Source organism: Rhinatrema bivittatum, chromosome 6 (genome assembly GCF_901001135.1).
Source record: "Rhinatrema bivittatum chromosome 6, aRhiBiv1.1, whole genome shotgun sequence".
Lineage (NCBI taxonomy): Eukaryota > Metazoa > Chordata > Amphibia > Gymnophiona > Rhinatrematidae > Rhinatrema > Rhinatrema bivittatum.
The window spans coordinates 26160535-26180614 of record NC_042620.1 but is presented as its reverse complement, the minus strand read 5'-3'; the positions used below and the strand labels follow the sequence as shown (position 1 = coordinate 26180614).

Genomic DNA, 20080 nt, shown 5'->3' with positions numbered 1-20080 from the left:
GGGATCGGTAAGTGCCCACAGGCCTCGAGGGCCAAAATCGACGGCAGTCGATGGAAGAAGGCAAAAAACTTACCGAGTTCCGTAAGATGACTAAAAAATTTGTCGAAGGGAGACCCCTGAGGGGCAAATTTTCTTAGGAAATTAATTTCCAAATTCCTGTCAGGAACGTGGTTAGAGAGCTCCTTTCACCACGTGGCAACTGCTGCGCGGAAAAAAGAAGACTGAAGGGAGACCCCTGCTGGCTGCAGGGTCAGTGCCTTGCTGGGCATGCCCAGTAGGGGCCAGTCAAAGTTCTGTTTAAACTTTGACAGAAGTTTTCCGTGGTGGGCTCCATCCTCGATGTCACCCATTTGTGAGGACAACCATCCTGCTTGTCCTGTGAGAAAAGCTATATTTTACTTTTAATGTACTTATTTTTATTATTCTACATATATTTTATAGATTTATTTTATCAATGTTTTTATACCTTGATTTAAACCACTTTGGTTTGAAAAAAGGTGGTATATAAAAGATAACAGAAAATGTTAATGCTGACATGTTATCTTTATGTTCACTACTGGAGAAAATAAAAAGTCAATAGTAAATCTTAAATTAATGGTACATAGACACCATTAAACAAATGCAAAGGAAAAAAGTTCTCCTTACCACAGAAAGGTGTTAATTCGTACCCTGTTCTTATAAATTAGTATTCCTCCGGAATTCACACCAATCAGAATTTCATTGTTACTTTGATCCTTTAAAAGGAAAAAAAAAAAAGGCTGTTGAACATTATTATGCAAGAATCAAACAAAATATTTAAAATGCTGGATTACGTGTCTCAGTACTTCATATTCACTTTATTCTATACCATCAGTGTGTTCTCATTTGACCTGTCTGATTTGCATGTTAATTAAATCTTCAAAACTTTTAGATTTCCATGTGAAATTTATGTTAAGATGCAGTGTGACTGGATGGTGAAGGAGGTTAGCGAAGCTGAATTAATTTAGGAGACATACAGTTTACATATTATCCTGACCTATCATTGCACTGAATGAATATCAAGTTATAGAAAGTACCAGTCGTCCCCCAGCCCCCCATGTTAATACTGAATAAAAATATATTAAGCTGAAAAGACCAAGAGTAAAACTTGGATGTCCGAAATCCCTGTGCATGCATAATACTGAAGACTACTACCATTGTGAAGAATCTTATCTAGCAAAGCAATTGTTCTGGCTGCTTAACCCATTATGTCCCAAATTTTTTTACGAAGCTATCCTCTAAATAGGACACTGGAACATAATGGGTTAAAGGTAAAGCAATATTAGTACAATATGTATATACAACACTGTTGAAGATCTGTGAAACAATAGGGTTAGTTGACAGAATGCCTTCTAGACAAAAAAAAACAAAAAACATGCCAAGTTGGTTCCTCTTTGCAATAGAAGAACAGCTCTGCCTTTATTTAAAAAAGTAAAAGGGCGGTAGAAGAGTACCAGCAACTCAACTCAGAGAAACAGGAATCAAGTGCACATATAGAGTAGTACGGAAACTCTATTAGCTCAATGCCGTTCAGTACTAGCTAGCTCAATATAGTCCAGTACAGCAATAGGAAATGTTTCCAATAAAAACAGACCTCTGAAAATTTAAGGACTATGATTTGAATGTTTTTTTTGCCACATCACTAGCCCAGAAGAGGCAAAGAAACAGTGTGAAATGTGCTTTAAGACAAACAGGGAAAACAGAGAATGCAGTACATAAATAAAACCATGGAGGTCTATGGGAGGGTTAACTCATTACCATAAAATGTCATAATTACTAGTTGTAAAACATACTGCAATCATATACAAATAGCACAGTGCCCATATCAAGGCTTGTTTTTGCCAGTACAGCAAATGACCTTGACAGAAACACAAACAGTATTACCATTCTACTCATCTGTTATTAGTCTTTGTCAGAGAACTCACAATGAAAAAATAAAGCCACCCATGATTTTTTCATGAAAACTATTCATTCCTACTATTCAGGAGAAAGGTACAAAAAAAGGGGGAATATATGGAGAAGGTTAGTGGGGAGAGAAATATAGTGGGAAAGAGGTGGAAGGGAAGACAAAGAAGAAAGTTATTAGAGCTAAACTTTTTGAAATTTTGCCGACACTAGCTGGTTATGCTGCATAGAGAGATATTATGCTGGTTATGCCTCTCTCTATCCAACAGAGGGCTGCACAGACAGGCATAACCTGCAGGAAAAGGGAAGTGATAATATGCCTCAACTGGAGACCATATCTCGAAAAGGATGGAGACAGGATTGAAGCAGTCCAGAGAAAGGCGATCAAACTGGTGTGGAGCCTGCACCAAAAGAGTTATGAGATTGAAGGAGGAAAGACAGGAGTTATATGATACAGACTTTTTAAATAGCTGAAAGGAATCAAACCTTTTTCGATGGAAAGGAAATTGTAGAACAAGGGGTCATAATACGAAGCTCCAATGGGGTTGAGTTAGGACCAACGTCAGGAAGTATTTCTTCACGGAAAAGCTGGTGGATGATTGGCATGCCCTCCCAGTAGAGGTAGTGAGGACAAGGACAGTAATGGAATTCAAAAGGGCACAGGAGGAGCACAGAAGATTCCTAGTGAGTAAATGATGTAGAGGAAGAAAAGGAAAACCTGTGTTGACTAGGGTAACCTGCACAGAGCAACAATAATCCTAAAATTAAAAATAAATAAATAAAAATAAAGGCTGGCTGGATGGACCCACATGGGAGTTTTTCCTGACAATTATGTTACTAACTCAAATATCTGTTCTCAAGTATTAAAAATACAGAATTTAAGTCTGGAGTTCCAAAAACATGCAGGAGATGGAGGCCATGGGAAGTAGAAAAAAGGGAGAGAGAGAGGATCAGAATTGTGATTGATCAAAGAAATTTGCTTTCCATCATTAATAGCTTGATGAGTGAATAAATCTGAGGAGCATGTATGCAGAGATGTTGATAGGTACCAGGAAGGTTTTCCAGTAACTCCTTATATTGCTTTCCTCCCTCATTTGTGTATGTATCCTGTCATCCTCTCTCCTGCTTCTCCCTCTTATAGTTGAAATATTTTAACTAACATAAGATGAAAACAGTAATTTCTTGCTCTCAAATACTTGTTACATAAGTGAAAAGTAATGAAACAGTTAAGCTGTAATGCCTAATATTAGAGGGCAATTAAAAATCAGGTAGGGACTTGAAAAGCAATAAAGCATGTATAGAGAGGCTTAATGGTGATTAATGTTCTTTGACTAATAGCTGCCTGATACAGGAGCATTAATATCTAACTGTGCTTTTTTCTTCTTTAATGAAAAGCCAATAAAAATATTAACTGGAGAGAACTGGGTTCTACATTTTGTTTAGCATTACATGACTGTGATTAGTAGGCTCATTCTTCCTGGTGTGTTAGTCCTCAAGTGTGATATCTCCCCCTACAGTTCAGGTTAAGGCAGAATAAACTGGAAAGAAAGCTCCCAGTATTCGCTTTGGGAAATTCTGAAATAGTGACTAAATGATATTAAATAAATATTCTGTTTATACTAGAGGGCACTGAAGGGAGGGAGAGAACCCAGGCACTCTGGGAATGTTAAGCATAACCCCTACATCTTGCTAGGAACTTAAATTACTTACACAGTTGTTTTGCAGTCAGAGCACAAATTGTGTAAGCCAGGGGTAGGCAAACTTTCTTTGAAATAGGGCCACATTATTAGTGCTTACTGGATCCAGGGGCCAGTGTCCCCCCTTAGAATTCCGTGAGTGTGGCGGGGGGGGGGGGGGGGGGGGGGGGAATGCAGTTACAGTGGCCCCACAGTGAGAAGACCAAAGCAGCAATCATACTGATAAAAAGAAAGAATAATTCAAAACAGATCAAATATTTAAAAACTCATATAAAAATGTTCCAAATACCCATAAATTATTTCAAAACAGACATCAAATAATACCCAATAATTAAAACTAGTAAGGATTTTTTTTTTTTTTTTTTTTTTAATTCTTCACTCTCCATACCTGGGAATTTTTGATTTCCAGATGCCCTGAGATTGTCATGGATTAGCAGGCAGAAAAGGGGGGTTATTGCGCGCGCACACACACACACACACTCTCTTCTCCCTCACCCACACACACATCCCTCTCTCCTTCACCCATATTCACATGCTCTCTCATCCATTCATATACACACACACACACATATGCTCTCTCTCACCCATACACACATGCTCACCCACCCACATGCACTCACCATCCCTGATTCCCAGACACACGCACTCTTCACTGGCTCCCTCACTCACACATGCCCCACCAAGGCAGGCTCCCATTTATTCTCACCCCCCCCCCCCCCCCCCCCCCCCACGAAGGCTCCCAATCATTCTCTCACATACCCAGGCAGGCTCTCATTCATTCACATACATATTTGCTGGCAGCCGCAGAGCCTCTCTCACTCTTCCGCTACCACTTCCGCATGGCCTCTCTCCCTGTTTTTTGGCCGCTGATGGGATGGGGTCCACTGGCGGCCGCAATGGCCTCCCTATGTTGGCTGTCAACATGTGTCAATTCTGGCAGGTCCTCAACGCTCCTCCTTTTCCTGCCCCACCAGCATGCTGCTCCTATTTTAATTGCTGATGCTTCGGTCACGCTATTGTCCCACATACACTCTACACCTCTGACAGGACATCATCACCAGCTGCAGACACCCAGGTCAACGTCATCAACAAAAGGCACATGATTACATCGTTACATTGATGACATCATTACAAGGCATGGTGGGCTAGAGATAATGGGCAAATTGAGGAGGAGGAGGGCTGGGGGAAAAAAACCTGTCATCAGGCTAGGTTTGGCTCATGGACCATAGTTTGCCCACCCCTTGTGTAAGTTTATATAAGTGTTCTGTCAGAACAGAATTATCCTTGGTGAAGTGCTGATGAGGGATATAGGTCATATGTAAGTCACTCTTCTATGCAATCCAGCTGAATAATATTCAAAGGGGACCTAATAAAGGACTAGGCAAATTCCCTAGGGGAGGACTAGCAGGGGTGTGCAGAGCAAACATTTTTTATTTCATTCCTTCCCTAGGGCACCTCTATTCAATCTATTAGTTTTAAACAAAAAAAATGTTTGTTTTGTTTATTCATTTACCATTATAGTCAATGGAGGAAGCAATGCAGCTTAATTTGGACTCCCAAATTGGGATTTTCTAATCATTTCTAATGAAACTGGTGGGTAGACAAAATCAGATGGGTGAAGGCATGCCAATGCATCAAGACTGACAACATGGCACCAAAAATGGCATGAAGGACCCAAGGACCAGCAATGGAGCAAAACTGTACCAGCAGTAGCAAGAGTTCTCCAAGGCAATGTCAGAGGAGCAAAGCAGCACCGAAGCTATCCAGCTCAACCAAGGCTTCAAAAATGGGGCAAAGGGCACCAACATTGGAATGAACCCCCCTCCCCCCCCCCCCAGTCTAGTCAAGAGGAACAAAGTGCCACCAAGTATAGCATGAATAGCTGAAGACACCATGAGGGGAGAAGAAAGCACCAGAAAAGGGTGGCATGAAGACCCCAAAGCATCATGAAAGATGGACAGTAGCTATCTAGAGTGGTAAGAACACCCAAGGCTCCAAATAAGTGGGCACCAACAAAATTGGTACAAAACCCTAGGCAACCTGGATGAGGCCCGATGTCATTTCCAGAGGAGTGGGCTGTTCAAGCTTGGAGTTGGTCTTCAATGGAAGCTAAGATGCTACTAACTAGAGCAACTAATCGCTTTTTAGCTATTAGCTGTTAATGTCCTGCGATTCATGGAAACCAGAACACAATAATTCTTCTGAATCGGTTTTTGCAAATACTATCTCCATTAGCTCAGAAGCAGAAATTATGGAGGAGCGCAGTTCTGGTGGTTCTGGGTGCTGTACTTCTGAAGTCCTTGACTTTTGTTGTGGTATAAACCATTGAAGGCTAATCATCAGATGACACCAAAGAAGTGTAAGGGAAAGAAATTTGAAGAAAATGTCCAATATAGCAAGAAACTGTTAAAGATAACTGGGTGAGTAAGGACTGTGTAAAGCTTCAGATGGACAGGGGAAGAGCAAGAGTTGGTAGGTACCATAAGAGATAGGGATTTGGAAGGAACCTTATAAATAGCTGCAGCAGTGGAAAAAGCACCCTAAGGTACCAAGACTGGTTTGAAGCAGCGGTGCTGGCGATTATTAAAAACGGAAACAGTAGGAGCAGAGCAATGCAGTGAGAAAACAAGCTGTAAAACCTCCAAGGTGTACCTCAAGGGCTGAGGTGGAGGAAAGATGTATCAAAAGCCTGACAAGTGCTGTGGCAGGTATGCAAAGGAACGGAACGGAATTTAGACTGAAGTTCTAAGACAGGCGGAGCAGGGACTGCCTGTCTCAGTAGGAAGAATGTGGTTGATACTACCAGAGGACTAACATATGCTTCTGTCAAACTATGAAGACTGAGTCATGCAAGTGTTATGCACACACAGCCGGTACAGTGAAACAGCAAATGGCTGATTAAATCAGATATGGCTCCATCTGTTACTTGTATAACTGTGGTGATTGTAAAGCTGATATATGCCAACAAGCACTGACCCCCAAAGACATATGGCCTGCTTTTAAAAAGCATATACATGCTTAAAATTGGGTTTTGCAAATGTAAATGCATTTTACCCACATAAGTGGGCTTTTGAAAAGTGCTCCAATATATGCCATTGAATTGTGCATAGGATATTCACATGTAAGTGCACTTTATGCATATTAATGGCTTTGAAAAATTGCTAATATAGTATGTTATATTTACATGTGTAACTCCTTTTAAAATTATCCTTATAGTGTATGGAACTGCCAACACTACAAAGGCATCAAAGCCCCCAAGGCATACAGTGAAAGGAAATCACAAACAGCACAAAGGTGTCAAAACTCCCAAGGATTGGAATGCAGTCCATCACAAACAGCAGAAAGATATATAAACCATCAAGACATACAGTGCGGGGAATTGTAAACCAAAGGCTTAGTCAGGCCTTGATAGCAAGATGGAAAAAATAAAAAAGAGGTAGAGTGGGAGGAGAAACTTGTATTTTTTTCCCTTTATCCACACTTTTTTTTCTTCTCTTACGTTTCACCATATGAAATAAAAAGAAAGAAAAATTCTCAGAGGCAAGTTCAGAGCACCTCTCAGTGTGTCCTCTCACGATGCCATCTTGGGACCTTCCTGCCCAAACCTTTTTTAAACCCAGCCATACTAACTTCCTTTAGCACATCCTTCAGCAATGAATTCTAGAGCTTAATTGTGCACCAAGTCCTCATCATCATACAAAAAGTTTTGTTTTGTTTTTTTAAACAAAGTCCATATTCAGTAAGGCAGCAAGCGGACAAGTTTTCCAGCTAAAGTTAGCCAGATAACTTATTCCGGATATTTAGCAGGATAAACATCCTTCTGAATATACTCACCTAAATTTATCCAGCTATATGTAGCCAGATAACGTAAAAGCCTAATCAGCTATGTTTGAATATAAACTGTTATGTTTAAGTTATCCAGCTATGTATGGCCGGTAACTTGCTACTTAACCGGATACCTCCCTCCCCCCAATTTTTCATATATGGCTCTGCTGGGCTGTGCATCCTCCCCACCCTTAACTACTTTCTAAATCTGAATATAATGTTCTGGGATCTGCAGTTCATCCTCCCATCCTCTTCCCTGGTTTTATTTAAATATTAAAATTGGCTGCCCCCCAGACACCCTCCATCCATCCAGTCTCAATGACCCAGGCTACGCCAACCCCCCCACCACCAACCACCTCCCTGAAGCAGCGCTAGAAGCATAAGCTATCCACAGTTTGCACTTCTAGCGCTGAGATGCTGGAAGTGTAAACTGTGGGCTGCATATGCTTCCGGGGCTGTTTCTGACAGAAGCAGTGCTTGAAGCACCAGGAGTGGATAAGTGCATGCCCTGCTCCTGGCAGGGGATTTTAGTGCCTGGTAGGTTTGGGGGAGGGGAGGAGCAGTTTGAGACATTGGGACTGTGAGTAGGTAGGGGATGTGGAGAACGGCACCCAATTTTAATATTTAAACAAAACAAGCGACACAAGGGGCCTGATCTATGGACTGTAAGGCTTAATTTTTTGAAAACTTTCTATGTGATTTTGCACATTTTTTCACGAGTTTGGGGGTTTGTTTTTTTATGATTTAAAGTTTATTAAACAAAATGCATAGACATTTATATATTTCAACCAAACATTGATGAAGACATACAGTTCATAAGTAAAATAAATTCAACAAGTTAAACCCTTTCCCTATCCCCTCTCTACTATGGAATAGAGCTTGTTAGTCTTGTAGGTACCAAAGAAAATAATATACATCACCTCTAAAACAGAGTAAAACAGCAATAAGTTAGTGGTAATCTATGAAGTGTTATTCTTCACACAAATAATAAGGCTGCCAAATTTTATTAAACTTTATGAATATCTTGTCTTAATGAGGTCAACTTATTCAAATAATATATTTTGTGAAGGTGCTGACATACCAGTGTAAGAGAAGTCATAACAACCTTTTTCCAAAAGGCCACAAGTAACACACTGATCACAATAATTTTCACAATCAAAACGTGGGAAGGTATAGGCACATCTGGCACCGGGAAATTCAACAGAAAACATTTAGGATCTTTGGGAACCTGGAACCCCACCACCACCACCAATTCATGAATAAAAAGACAAACATATCCCAGTACTAATGGGTAGGAAATGAGTTACTAGCAATGGATAGCCAGGAGTTGTCTATACTTAGCAGTCAAGCAAACATTAAAGTTCTAACTCTAGTATAAATTTTTATTTTCTGCAGCTTGAAAATGTAAACAGGGAGAGATTATGTCAGTTAATAGTTTGGGAAATTGCTATCCAGTTTACGACTTTTCATCTCTATCTGCCAGTTGCAGATCAAAAGAAACACCTGCTAGTCTGTCATTTCTGCAAGTTCAACAACACGACTGATTGACATTATGTTGTCTGTAAGGAACCAATTAAAGGAAATTAAAAAAAAAAAATACTCCAGAGGGACAGCAGGGAAATATAGTTAGATGCAAAACATTGATAAATCAGACAAAAAGGCGGCTTGCCATAAAGGCAAAAACTAATAAGATTTTCAGATACATCCAAAGCAGAAGCCAGTGAGAATCAGCGGACCATTAGTTGATTGAAGGGTTAAAAGGGGCACTTAGGGAAACCAAGGCCATAGTAGAAAGACTAAATTAATAGTTCACTTCAGTGTTTACGGAGGAGGATGTTGGGGAGAAACCCTTGCTGAAATTATGATTAAGAGGAACAAACAAATCACAGTGAACTGGAAGATGTAACAGGCAAACAAACTAAAATGTAGCAAATCACCTGGATCAGATGGTTAGGGACCTTCGTTTTCAGTTTTTATTTTATTTTGCTTGGGAATTTCAATATTATAACAAGAAAACATCAGTGAAAAGATGTCTTATTAAACACAGGAGAAAAATCAGTGGATGGGTTTAAAAAAAGGTTTGAATAAGTTCCTGGAAGAAAAGTCCATAAACCGTTATTAACCAGGTAGACTTAAGGAAAGCCACTGTTTATCCCTGGGCGTAAGGAGCATGGAATTTATCTACTATTTGGGATCCTGCCAGGTACCTGTGATCGGATTGGCCACTGTTGGAAAAAGGACACTGGTCTTGATGGACTCTTGGTCTGGCCCAGTATAGCAGTTCTGTTTTATATACACACACAGTATATAAAATAAATTCTCTTCATTATGTGAAAGGAACTAATAATTTGTCCAAGCATTCTCATGCTTATAAATATACAGCTACACAAAACTGCAGTATACAAGAATAATTTGCTTTTTTTTTTTTAGTATAAATATTTTAAATACAACAAATAGGATTTTAAAAGAAAAAAAAAAACAATTTCCTAAAAATTAACTCTACAATGCAGAGATTTCAAGAAGATGAAAAACAAAAACAACCAAACAAAAAGACGTTCCACCCTGAACTGATGGAATTTACTTTCTGGGACACTCACATAGGCTTGGATCTGTAAGAATAAAAGGCTTCCATCAAAATCTATACTATACTTTTATCTTCATGTGAACTGCTTTGGATTCATACTTATGAAGGAAGGCAGAATACAACTGGAAAAATTGAAATCCTCGTGTTTCTGCGCCCCCCTGAAAATTTGATGTGGATGGGATGCTAAAGACAAAAGAAACTATGAGGACAGATGCACCCACACACAGACATGGCGATCTCACAAGCCTTTCCCTTCAAAAAGTAGGCTAAAAAGTTATCATAAAAGACCTAGAAAAAATAGAATAGGCAAGGTTAGAACTCTTCCCAACTCAATCTAAATACTAAAATGATAAAAATAAATTCTACCAGCAGTAAGCTGTCAAAGCATAAATTGAGAAATTTCTAGGTTTCTAAGGATGACAAAGAACCACTGGATATTAACTGAAGCTGAGATCTGTGTGCTTCCAAAAAAAACAAACAAAAAACTGTCAGATTTTAAAAAAAAAAACCAAAACAAAACTGTTCTGCATAATATGTTTTTACAAGAGTAATTTAAATAAAATGAAGCCTCCAAGTATACATTGCTTAACAACTAAAACTTTCTTTCTACACATCTGAATTATCCAACTAAAACCTGGATACATTCTAATTTTATGATTAAGAAACTTTTTGGGGCAGATATATTTGGCAACTTATCTGACTAAATTCTAGAGAGTTTCTGGGGCGGGCGGTAGGCGTTCTGGGTAGGAACGGAGTTAGCCAATTGAATATCGGAGTTAGCCGATTAACCTGAGTTAGCTGGTTAACCTAACTAGCTAATGTTCGCCACACTGAACGCAGGTCTAAAGTTAGACTATCTGGCTAACTTTTAATATAAACCAAAATCTATATAAGCACTACTGTGAACAGCGATCCTCTTAGAATATAATCAAATCTATAACAAAGTATTGCTCTGTCCCTGTAAAAAAAAGAATTTTTATCATTTGTGTGTCAATTTTAAATAAATGTATTCAATGTGGAATTTTAATTTCAATACCTACACTCAAAATAGGTCTAATAATTTTTCAAAAAATCTTATTTATTCATCTAAAAGATTATTTTATCTAGAAAAATATTTTTTAGGAAGAGCAGAAGGTTTCATATAGAGCAGGGGTGGGCAATTCCGGTCCTCGAGGGCTGCAAACCAGTCGGGTTTTCAGGATATCCTTAATGAATATGCATATGAGAGACCTGCATACACACTGCCTCAGTTGTATACAAATCTATTTCATGCATATTCATTAGGGGTATCCTGAAAACCCGACTGGTTTGCAGCCCTCGAGGACCGGACTTGCCCACCCCTGATATAGAGTACAGGTGTCCCCGCACCAGTTTGTGTTGGTTATAATCATTAACCTCCTGCTACCTCCATATACATTTTTAAGTTTTTTTGAAAAATATTTTCTCAATAAAGTCCCAAAATTTCAATGACGTCCGTTTTGTTGTTAACGCTGCTCTGTGAGTGGAGAAAAATGAAACTTTTGAATGAAATTGTGAATTATGCTTGTATTAAAGCGGGTACCTTCAGGCCTCTTAGGTGTTGGTTTCCTTAAACGATGAAAATAAATCCCTTGGGATTTATTTTCATCGTTTAAGGAACACAAACAGTCTGCATTCAGGGAACAAATCCAGACAATGACAGTAACATGCTGCTGCTGCTTGAGTCCGCTTGTCCACAAAGTGGCCTGCAGACCCTCTCACAGATCAAAACAGCAGTCAGGGCTGGTTTAAGTTCCAGCCCAGCTTCAAACTGTAACAGAACATCAGAAGAGAATTGCCTGGACATCTGTGGCAACAAAATACAGCCTGAGTGGTGATATCCTTGGATTCAGATGCTGGAGTAGCAACTACTGGCAATCCACAAATGTTAGACTGTACTCCCTTAATCAAAAAGGGGAGAATTGAAGGTTGTGCATCCTCGATGAAGAATACATTTATCTCCTTCTTCCTCTTAGTTATCATCCAAGAAAGGAAAAAAGCCCAATGTAAGTACATAGGAAGATCAAGAGTTAAACACCAATACACAGTGGAGGGGTTTGGCCACATCCATTTATCTTGGAATCTAACACATTCTATTTAATTACCAATTAAAATCTTTTCATGCTACTTAAGCAATAATACTCAAATGCTAATCCTACTAGTTTCATCCCCTCGATATCACACTATATATCATATATTCATCTGCAAGTGATCCAGTAACATTCCTAGAAATAATTTTTGCAAGCCCATATCTTATTAGAATATATATATATATATACTTACCCGTGCATAGTGCAATTCAACTCCATAGAGTTCTAAGGTTCGTGCTATATTTAAATAACTGAATTCTGCCTCAGCAGGAGTCAATCCTCTGCAATAAAAAGGGCAGATTATAAAAAAAGAACAGTAAGAAAATATTTACAGAAGAATGCTCAGTAGTTTATATGAACAAAACATTTAGAACATTGGTGCTCAAACTGGTTTCCCTAAGCCTGCTGGATTTTCGAATATCCCTAATGGAGAAGCATGAGATATATTTGCATATGTTGGAGGCAGTGCATACAAAAGTATCTCATATGCAAATACATCAGGGAAACCCAAGGACCAGTTTAAGCACCACTTATTCAGGATAAAAGATTTTTAACTATTATTCTAGCATAATAAATGTAATAGGCCACAAAGCTCAGGATAATTTATTCAGAAGCTGTTGTCATCTAATAATAGGGCTGTTACAAAACACTCAGTTATACAACACTATGCTTGTCAGCAACTTCCATGCTTTAAATTCACAATGGGACTCAGGCTCTCACAAACAGGCAGACGCAACATAGTGCGCTCAGGCTAGCACACTGGGCGACACTTTTGGATGCACTAAAATAACTCCCAATGCAATACGGGGATTACCATGTCCAAAACGCTCACCCAATCCGTGCATAGCTAATAGCGCTCATCACATGCAAATTCCATATAGATGAGGCATCTATATGCCTCATCTAATTTTTGGCATCACAGCTATTACCCTGTGATGCCAAAAATTGCCACGCGGCCATTTTAATGTGGCAAATTTAATGCCTGCCCAAGAGCTGGCGTTAAAGCATGCCGCGCTCAAGAGCTCACCAAAAAAAAATAAAAATTCTGCTTTCTGTGATTCCTCCTATTAGTATCGTCACGATACTAAGTAGGAGGAATCACAGAAAGCAGAATCAAAATTAAAAAAAAAAAATCCTGTTTTCTGTGGTTCCTCATAGGGGGAACCATAGAAAGTAGCATCCCCAAGGTCTGTCCCAATTGGAAACCCTGCCAGCAGTAAGTGAAGCAGTGAATAAATCAATATTAAGTGTCGGACACTTATTAATTTATTCACTCCTCCTCTTACTACCAATTGGTCCATTCACAGTCACATGTCAGTGAAAAGGACCAATCCCCTTTCAGAAGGCTGTCCTGAAAGGGGATTGGCCCTTTTCACTGACAAGTCAGTGAAAAGAACCAATCAGTAACAGCCCTGTGGGGGAGGGGGGGAGAGAGCTCTGGCCAGGCTGTTGTAGACGTACAGCCACTCTCCTGAGCGCCCGATGCCGGCAGCTCATTTGCTTATTGCATCAAGCGCCCAGAAGAGGGGTATGTGCGTGCGTTCAAAAAATGTGCACCCAGTTTGGACACATTTTATATGCGATATTGCACTGGCCTGAAAATGTGTTTTTGTTTTACTTCTACCTTTGCTTTGCATCAACACTATAAAAATTCAAATTGTGAATGTCCTGTAATCTTAAAACTTCTGTATATACATGAAGGAGATGCTGTCATTTTAAAATGACCATAGCTCTTGTTTCTTGAGGAACACATTCACCATAAACCAATAAAATCTTACTTGTGTCCACCCACATTCTCTTCCTTCTCTCAGTACCTACACTATGGATGGGTGAGTATTAAGCCCCATTGTGGACTACTTGTCCTCACCGAGTATTAACCCACCCATTCTCCTTCCAAAGGATGACAGTTTCAAGGATCTCCAGTCAACAAAAGATCTGGGAGGTGGGCAGCCCTGCCAGGAAGACATCATGAGTGGACCCAAACGGAAAGGGAAGAGTCACTTTGCCTAAACACGAAACAAACTGGCCGGCAAGTGCACTCCTTGCTTGCAACTGAATTGCCAAATCAAACAGTGAGGAAATGGAGGATGCCTCAAAAACCTGCCTGCCCAACTGCTCGGAAGGTGAGGAAAAACAAAAAAAAAAAATGCATTCTGCTTTTCCCACAAGGAAGCACCATATAAGGGAAATAGCATTAACCCATCCATGGCCAGCAGGAGTATCGAACAGCAGGGCCCCACACCAGGGTATGGTGCTCTACTTCTGTACTGGAAAAGATCTGTGTGCCAGGAAGAGCACTCCTCCAGCTGGCAAGGGTTTCCCCAACAGCGGCATCCTGACCTGGGGTAATATGTACTGCTGAAGCAGCACCTTTTATTGGGACGAGCACCCCTCTACAGCCGGCAGGAGTATCCCAATAGTGATATCCTGGTTTGGGGCAATGTTCTCCACTTCTGTCCTGAAAAAGCTCCATGCATTGAGACAAGCAGCCCTCCATGGCTAGCAGGGCTGTTCCAACAACAGGGGCTCAGACTGGGCTAAGGTGCCTGGCATTGGTTCTGAAGAAGCTCTGTGTAACTGAGAAACGCACCCCTCTTCATGGCCAACAGGAGTGATCCGACACAGTGTCCTAGTCTGGGATATTATGGCACCACTTCTGTTCTGAAGAAGCACCATGTACCGCAAAGAACGCCCCTCCATAGCTTTAAAAGATACCTCTATATTAGTTTCCTGGTCCATGGTAATGGGCTCTGCTTCTACCCTCAGTCTGGGATAAGATAAGAATATAAGATTTATCATACTGGGTAAGATCAAAGGTTCATCAAGTCCAGTATCCTGTTTCCAACAGAGGCCAGTACAGGTCACAAGAATCTGGCAGGATCCCAAAAGGTTGATAAGATTCCATGCTGCTTATCCCAGAGATAGCAGGTGATTTCCCCAAGTCTACCTAATGGTTTATAGACTTTTCTTCCAGAACTTGTACAAACCTTTTTTTTTAAACCCAGCTACACCAACAGCTTTCACCACATCTTACAGTAATGAATCCCAGTATTAATTATGCATTGAGTAAAATAATATTCTCTCATATTTGTCTTAAATGCATCCCCTTAATCCCATTGAATGTCTCCTAGTTTTTGCACTTTTTGAAAAAGTAAACAACCAATTCACATTTACCTGTTCCATTCCCCTCATTTTATAGATCTCAATTATATCTCTCCTCAGCCATCTCTTCTCCAAGTTGAAAAGCCCTCACCTCTTTAGCCTTTCCTCATAGGGGAATCGCTCCATCTCCTTTATCATTTAGTCGCCCTTCTCTGTACCTTTTCTAATGCTACTATATCTTTAAGATGTGGTGACCAGAATTGCATGTAATACCATGGAGCGATAAGAGGAATTATGACATTCCCTGTTTTATTCTCCATTCCTATCCTTAATCCTAACATTCTATTTGCTTTCTTGGCCGTCACCGCACACTGAGCAAAAGATTTTAACATATCATCCATGCTTATGACAAGATCCTTTTTTGGGAGGTGACTCCCAATGTGGAACATTGCATTGTGTTAATTATAATTTGGGTTTCTCTTCCCCACATGCATCACTGTGCACTTGTCCACATTAAATGTCATCTGCCATTTGGATGCCCAATCTCCCAGGCTTGCAAGGTCCTCTTGCAATCTCTCACAATCTTCTTGTGATTTAACAGCTCACCTCAGTTGTTATTTCCATCTCTAAGTTATTTATAAATATGTAAACAAGCAGGACCCTAGGGCACTCCACTTTCTCCATTGAAAAAATTGACCATTTAGCCCTACTCTGTTTTCTATCTTTTAACCAGTTCTCAATCCACAATAGAACATTGCCTCCTATCCCACAACTTAATTTCCTCAAGAGTCTCTCATGAGGTACTTTGTCAAATGCTTTCTGGAAATCTAGATACTAAATGCTCAGTAGAATCTATATGGGTAGAAATCCCATGTGTGTTGGATAGGAGTATAGTGATAGGAGTATACTACCGTCCACCTGGACAAAATGGTCAGACAGATGATGAAATGCTAAGAGAAATCAGGGAAGCAAACCAATTTAGCAGTGCAATAATAATGGGAGATTTCAATTACCCCAATATTGACTGGGTAAATGTAACATCAGGATTTGCTAGAGACAAAGTTCCTGGATGTAATAAATGATTGCTCCATGGAGCAATTGGTTCAGGAACCAACAAGAGAGGGAGCTATTTTAGATTGAATTGTTAGTGGAACGCAGCATTTGGTGAGAGAGTAACGGTGGTGGGGCCACTTGGCAAAAGTGATCATGACATGATCAAATTTAAACTAATAACTGGAAGGGGGACAATAAGTAAATCTGCAGCTCTAACATTAAACTTTCAAAAGGGAAACTTTGAGAAAATGAGGAAAATAGAAAAAAACTGAAAGGTGCAGCTGCAAAGATTAAAAGTGTTCAACAGGCTTGGACATCATTTAAAAATACAATCCTAGAGGCGCAGTCCATTTGTATTCCACACATTAAGAAAAGTGGAAGGAAGGCAAAACGATTAGAGTCATGGTTAAAAGGTGAGGTGAAAGAGGCTGTTTTAGCCAAAAAAACATCCTTCAAAAATTGGAAGAAGGATCCATCTGAAGAAAATAGGATAAAACATAAGCATTGTTAAGGTAAGTATAAAACATTGATAAGACAGGCGAAGAGAGAATTTGAAATGAAGTTGGCCACAGAGGTAAAAACTCATAATAAAAACTTTTTAAAATATATCCAAAGCAAAAAACTTGTGAGGGGAGTCAGTTGGACTATTAGATGACCGAGGGGTTAAAGGGGCTCTTAGGGAAGATAAGGCCATTGCAGAAAGACTAAATGAATTCTTTGCTTCCGAGTTTACTAATGAGGATGTTGGGGAGATACCAGTTCCGGAGATGGTTTCAGGGGTGATGAGTCAGACGAACTGAACAAAATCACTGTGAACCTGGAAGATGTAGTAGGCCAGATTGACAAACTAAAGAGTAGCAAATCACCTGGACCGGATGGTATGCATCCTAGGGTACTGAAGAAACTAAAAAATGAAATTTCTGATCTATTAGTTAAAATTTGTAACCTATCATTAAAATCATCCATTGTACCTGAAGACTGGAGGGTGGCCAATGTAACCCCAATATTTAAAAAAGGCTCCAGGGGCGATCCAGGTAACCAGTGAGCCTGACTTCAGTGCCGGGAAAAATAGTGGAAACTATTTTAAAGATCAAAATCATAGCGCATATAGGGCTTGATTTTAAAAAGCATTTACTTGAGTAAAAACCAGGTTTACTGGAGTAAATTCACTTTACTTGAGTAAGTGGGTTTTTGAAAATTGCTACAATATATGCCATTGACTTGTCTATAGGATTTACTCACATAAGTGCACTTTACTTGAGTAAATGGCTTTTGAAAATTGCTACAATAGTAGCTACATTTACGCATGTAACTCCTTTTGAAAATTACCCCCATAGAAAGACATGATTTAATAGAACACAGTCAACATGGATTTACCCAAGGGAAGCCTTGCCTAACAAATCTGCTTCATTTTTTTTTGAAGGGATTAATAAACATATGGATAAAGGTGAACCAGTAGATGTAGTGTATTTGGATTTTCAGAAGGCGTTTGACAAAGTCCCTCATGAGAGGCTTCTACGAAAACTAAAAAGTCATGGGATAGGAGGAGATGTCCTTTCGTGGATTACAAACTGTTTAAAAGACAGGAAACAGAGAGTAGGATTAAATGGTCAATTTTCTCAGTGGAAAAGCCTAAACAGTGGAGTGCCTCAGGGATCTGTACTTGGACCGGTGCTTTTCAATATATATATAAATGATCTGGAAAGGAATACGACGAGTGAGGTTATCAAATTTGCGGATGATACAAAATTATTCAGAGTAGTTAAATCACAAGTAGACTGTGATACATTACAGGAGGACCTTGCAAGACTGGAAGATTGGGCATCCAAATGGCAGATGAAATTTAATGTGGACAAGTGCAAGGTGTTGTATATAGGGAAAAATAACCCTTGCTGTAGTTACACAATGTTAGGTTCCATATTAGGAGCTACCACCCAGGAAAAAGATCTAGGCATCATAGAGGATAATACTTTAAAATCGTCGGCTCAGTCTGCTGCAGCAGTCAAAAAAGCAAACAATTAGGAATTATTAGGAAGGGAATGGTTAATAGAACGAAAAATGTCATAATGCCTCTATATCACTCCATGGCGAGACCGCACCTTGAATACTGGGTACAATTCTGGTCACCGCAACTCAAAAAAGATATAGTTGCGATGGAGAAGGTACAGAGAAGGGCAACCAAAATGATAAAGGGGATGGAACAGCTCCCCTATGAGGAAAGGCTGAAGAGGTTAGAGCTGTTCAGCTTGGAGAAGAGACGGCTGAGGGGGGATATGATAGAGGTCTTTAAGATCATGAGAAGTCTTGAATGAGTAGATGTGAATCGGTTATTTACATTTTCGAATAATAGAAGGACTAGGGGGCATTCCATGAAGTTAGCAAGTAGCACAGTTAAGACTAATCACCAACATCCTCCGCAGATTTCAACACCCTTCTCCATCCACCTCCCCTTCCCCCTCCCTCCAATCTTCCCCCACTTCACCCACCCTCCAAACCCTTGACCTGACTTCCGCTAAAGAAGTGGAATCTATTCTCAGAAAACTCAAACCAGCTTCCCACCCTTCAGACACCATTCCCACAAAATCCCTCCTCTCCATCCCGAACACTATATCCAAACCCATCGCAGACATCATAAACTCCTCCCTCTCTTCAGGCTCTGTCCCAGATGCTCTTAAACAAGCTATTGTCAAGCCCCTCCTAAAAAAACCAACACTAGACCCTAAAGACCCCGCTAACTTCCGCCCTATCTCTAACCTGCCCTTCCTATCCAAAATTATGGAAAAAATTGTAAACATCCAACTTACAGAATATCTAGAAAGCAACAACATTCTGCATCCAGCCCAATACGGCTTCCGTAAATACCTCAATACAGAAACCCTCCTGCTCTCCCTCACGGACCACTTACTCATAGGCATGGACCGAGGCAACTGTTACCTCCTCGCCCTACTCGACATCTCAGCTGCCTTTGATACCATCAACCATAACCTCCTCATCAACCGGCTATCCGAAATAGGCATCTCAGGCCTAGCCCTACTATGGTTTAAATCCTACTTATCTAACAGAAAGTTCTCCGTCAAGATAGGAAACGCCAACTCCACACTCTATCCCTTGTCTCAAGGTGTCCCACAAGGCTCCTCCCTCTCCTCCACCCTTTTCAACATTTATCTCACACCTCTATGTCAGCTCCTCACAGACCTCGGCCTCAAATTCTACCTCTATGCAGATGACGTTCAAATCGTCATTCCCATTCACAACTCTCTCTCAGATGCCCTTGCCTTCTGGAACACATGTCTTGCCAACATCAATGACTTCCTCACCAACATCCACCTCGCTCTAAACTCCTCCAAAACAGAGCTGCTCCTTATCTCTCCTCACCTCCCTCCCAAACCACCGATCTCCAACGATCCAGCTTTCAACGTCATAACACCCCAACCCACAGTAAGAGACCTTGGGGTTATCATAGATCAACAACTCAATCTCAAAAAACAGATCAACTCCATCCTCAAAGAAGGTTTCTTCAAGCTTCACATCCTGAAGAAACTCAGACCCCTCCTCCACTATCATGACTTCCGCACCGTCGTCCAAGCCACCCTTTCCTCAAAGCTGGACTACTGTAATGCCCTCTTCCTTGGCCTACCCTCCTCCACCACCAAGCCCTTACAAATGCTCCAGAATGCCATCGCCAGGGTCATCACCAACTCAAGGAAAGCTGATCACATTACCCCAATACTCAAAGAACTCCACTGGCTCCCCATCGCATCCCGAATTCTCTTCAAAATTCTAACCAT

General features: G+C 40.3%; 1 protein-coding gene across 1 annotated transcript in view; it reads right to left on the bottom strand.

The window, feature by feature from the left end:
* Window positions 1-20080, bottom strand: part of PTPN4 (protein tyrosine phosphatase non-receptor type 4) — a 685809-nt gene that overhangs the window by 484930 nt on the left and 180799 nt on the right. Inside the window, exons 9-10 of the mRNA XM_029605153.1 lie at window positions 12331-12418; window positions 646-734 (exon numbers count right to left, since the gene is read on the bottom strand). Of these exons, the coding sequence (XP_029461013.1) occupies window positions 646-734; window positions 12331-12418 (177 nt within the window). The remainder of the gene's footprint in view (window positions 1-645; window positions 735-12330; window positions 12419-20080) is intronic.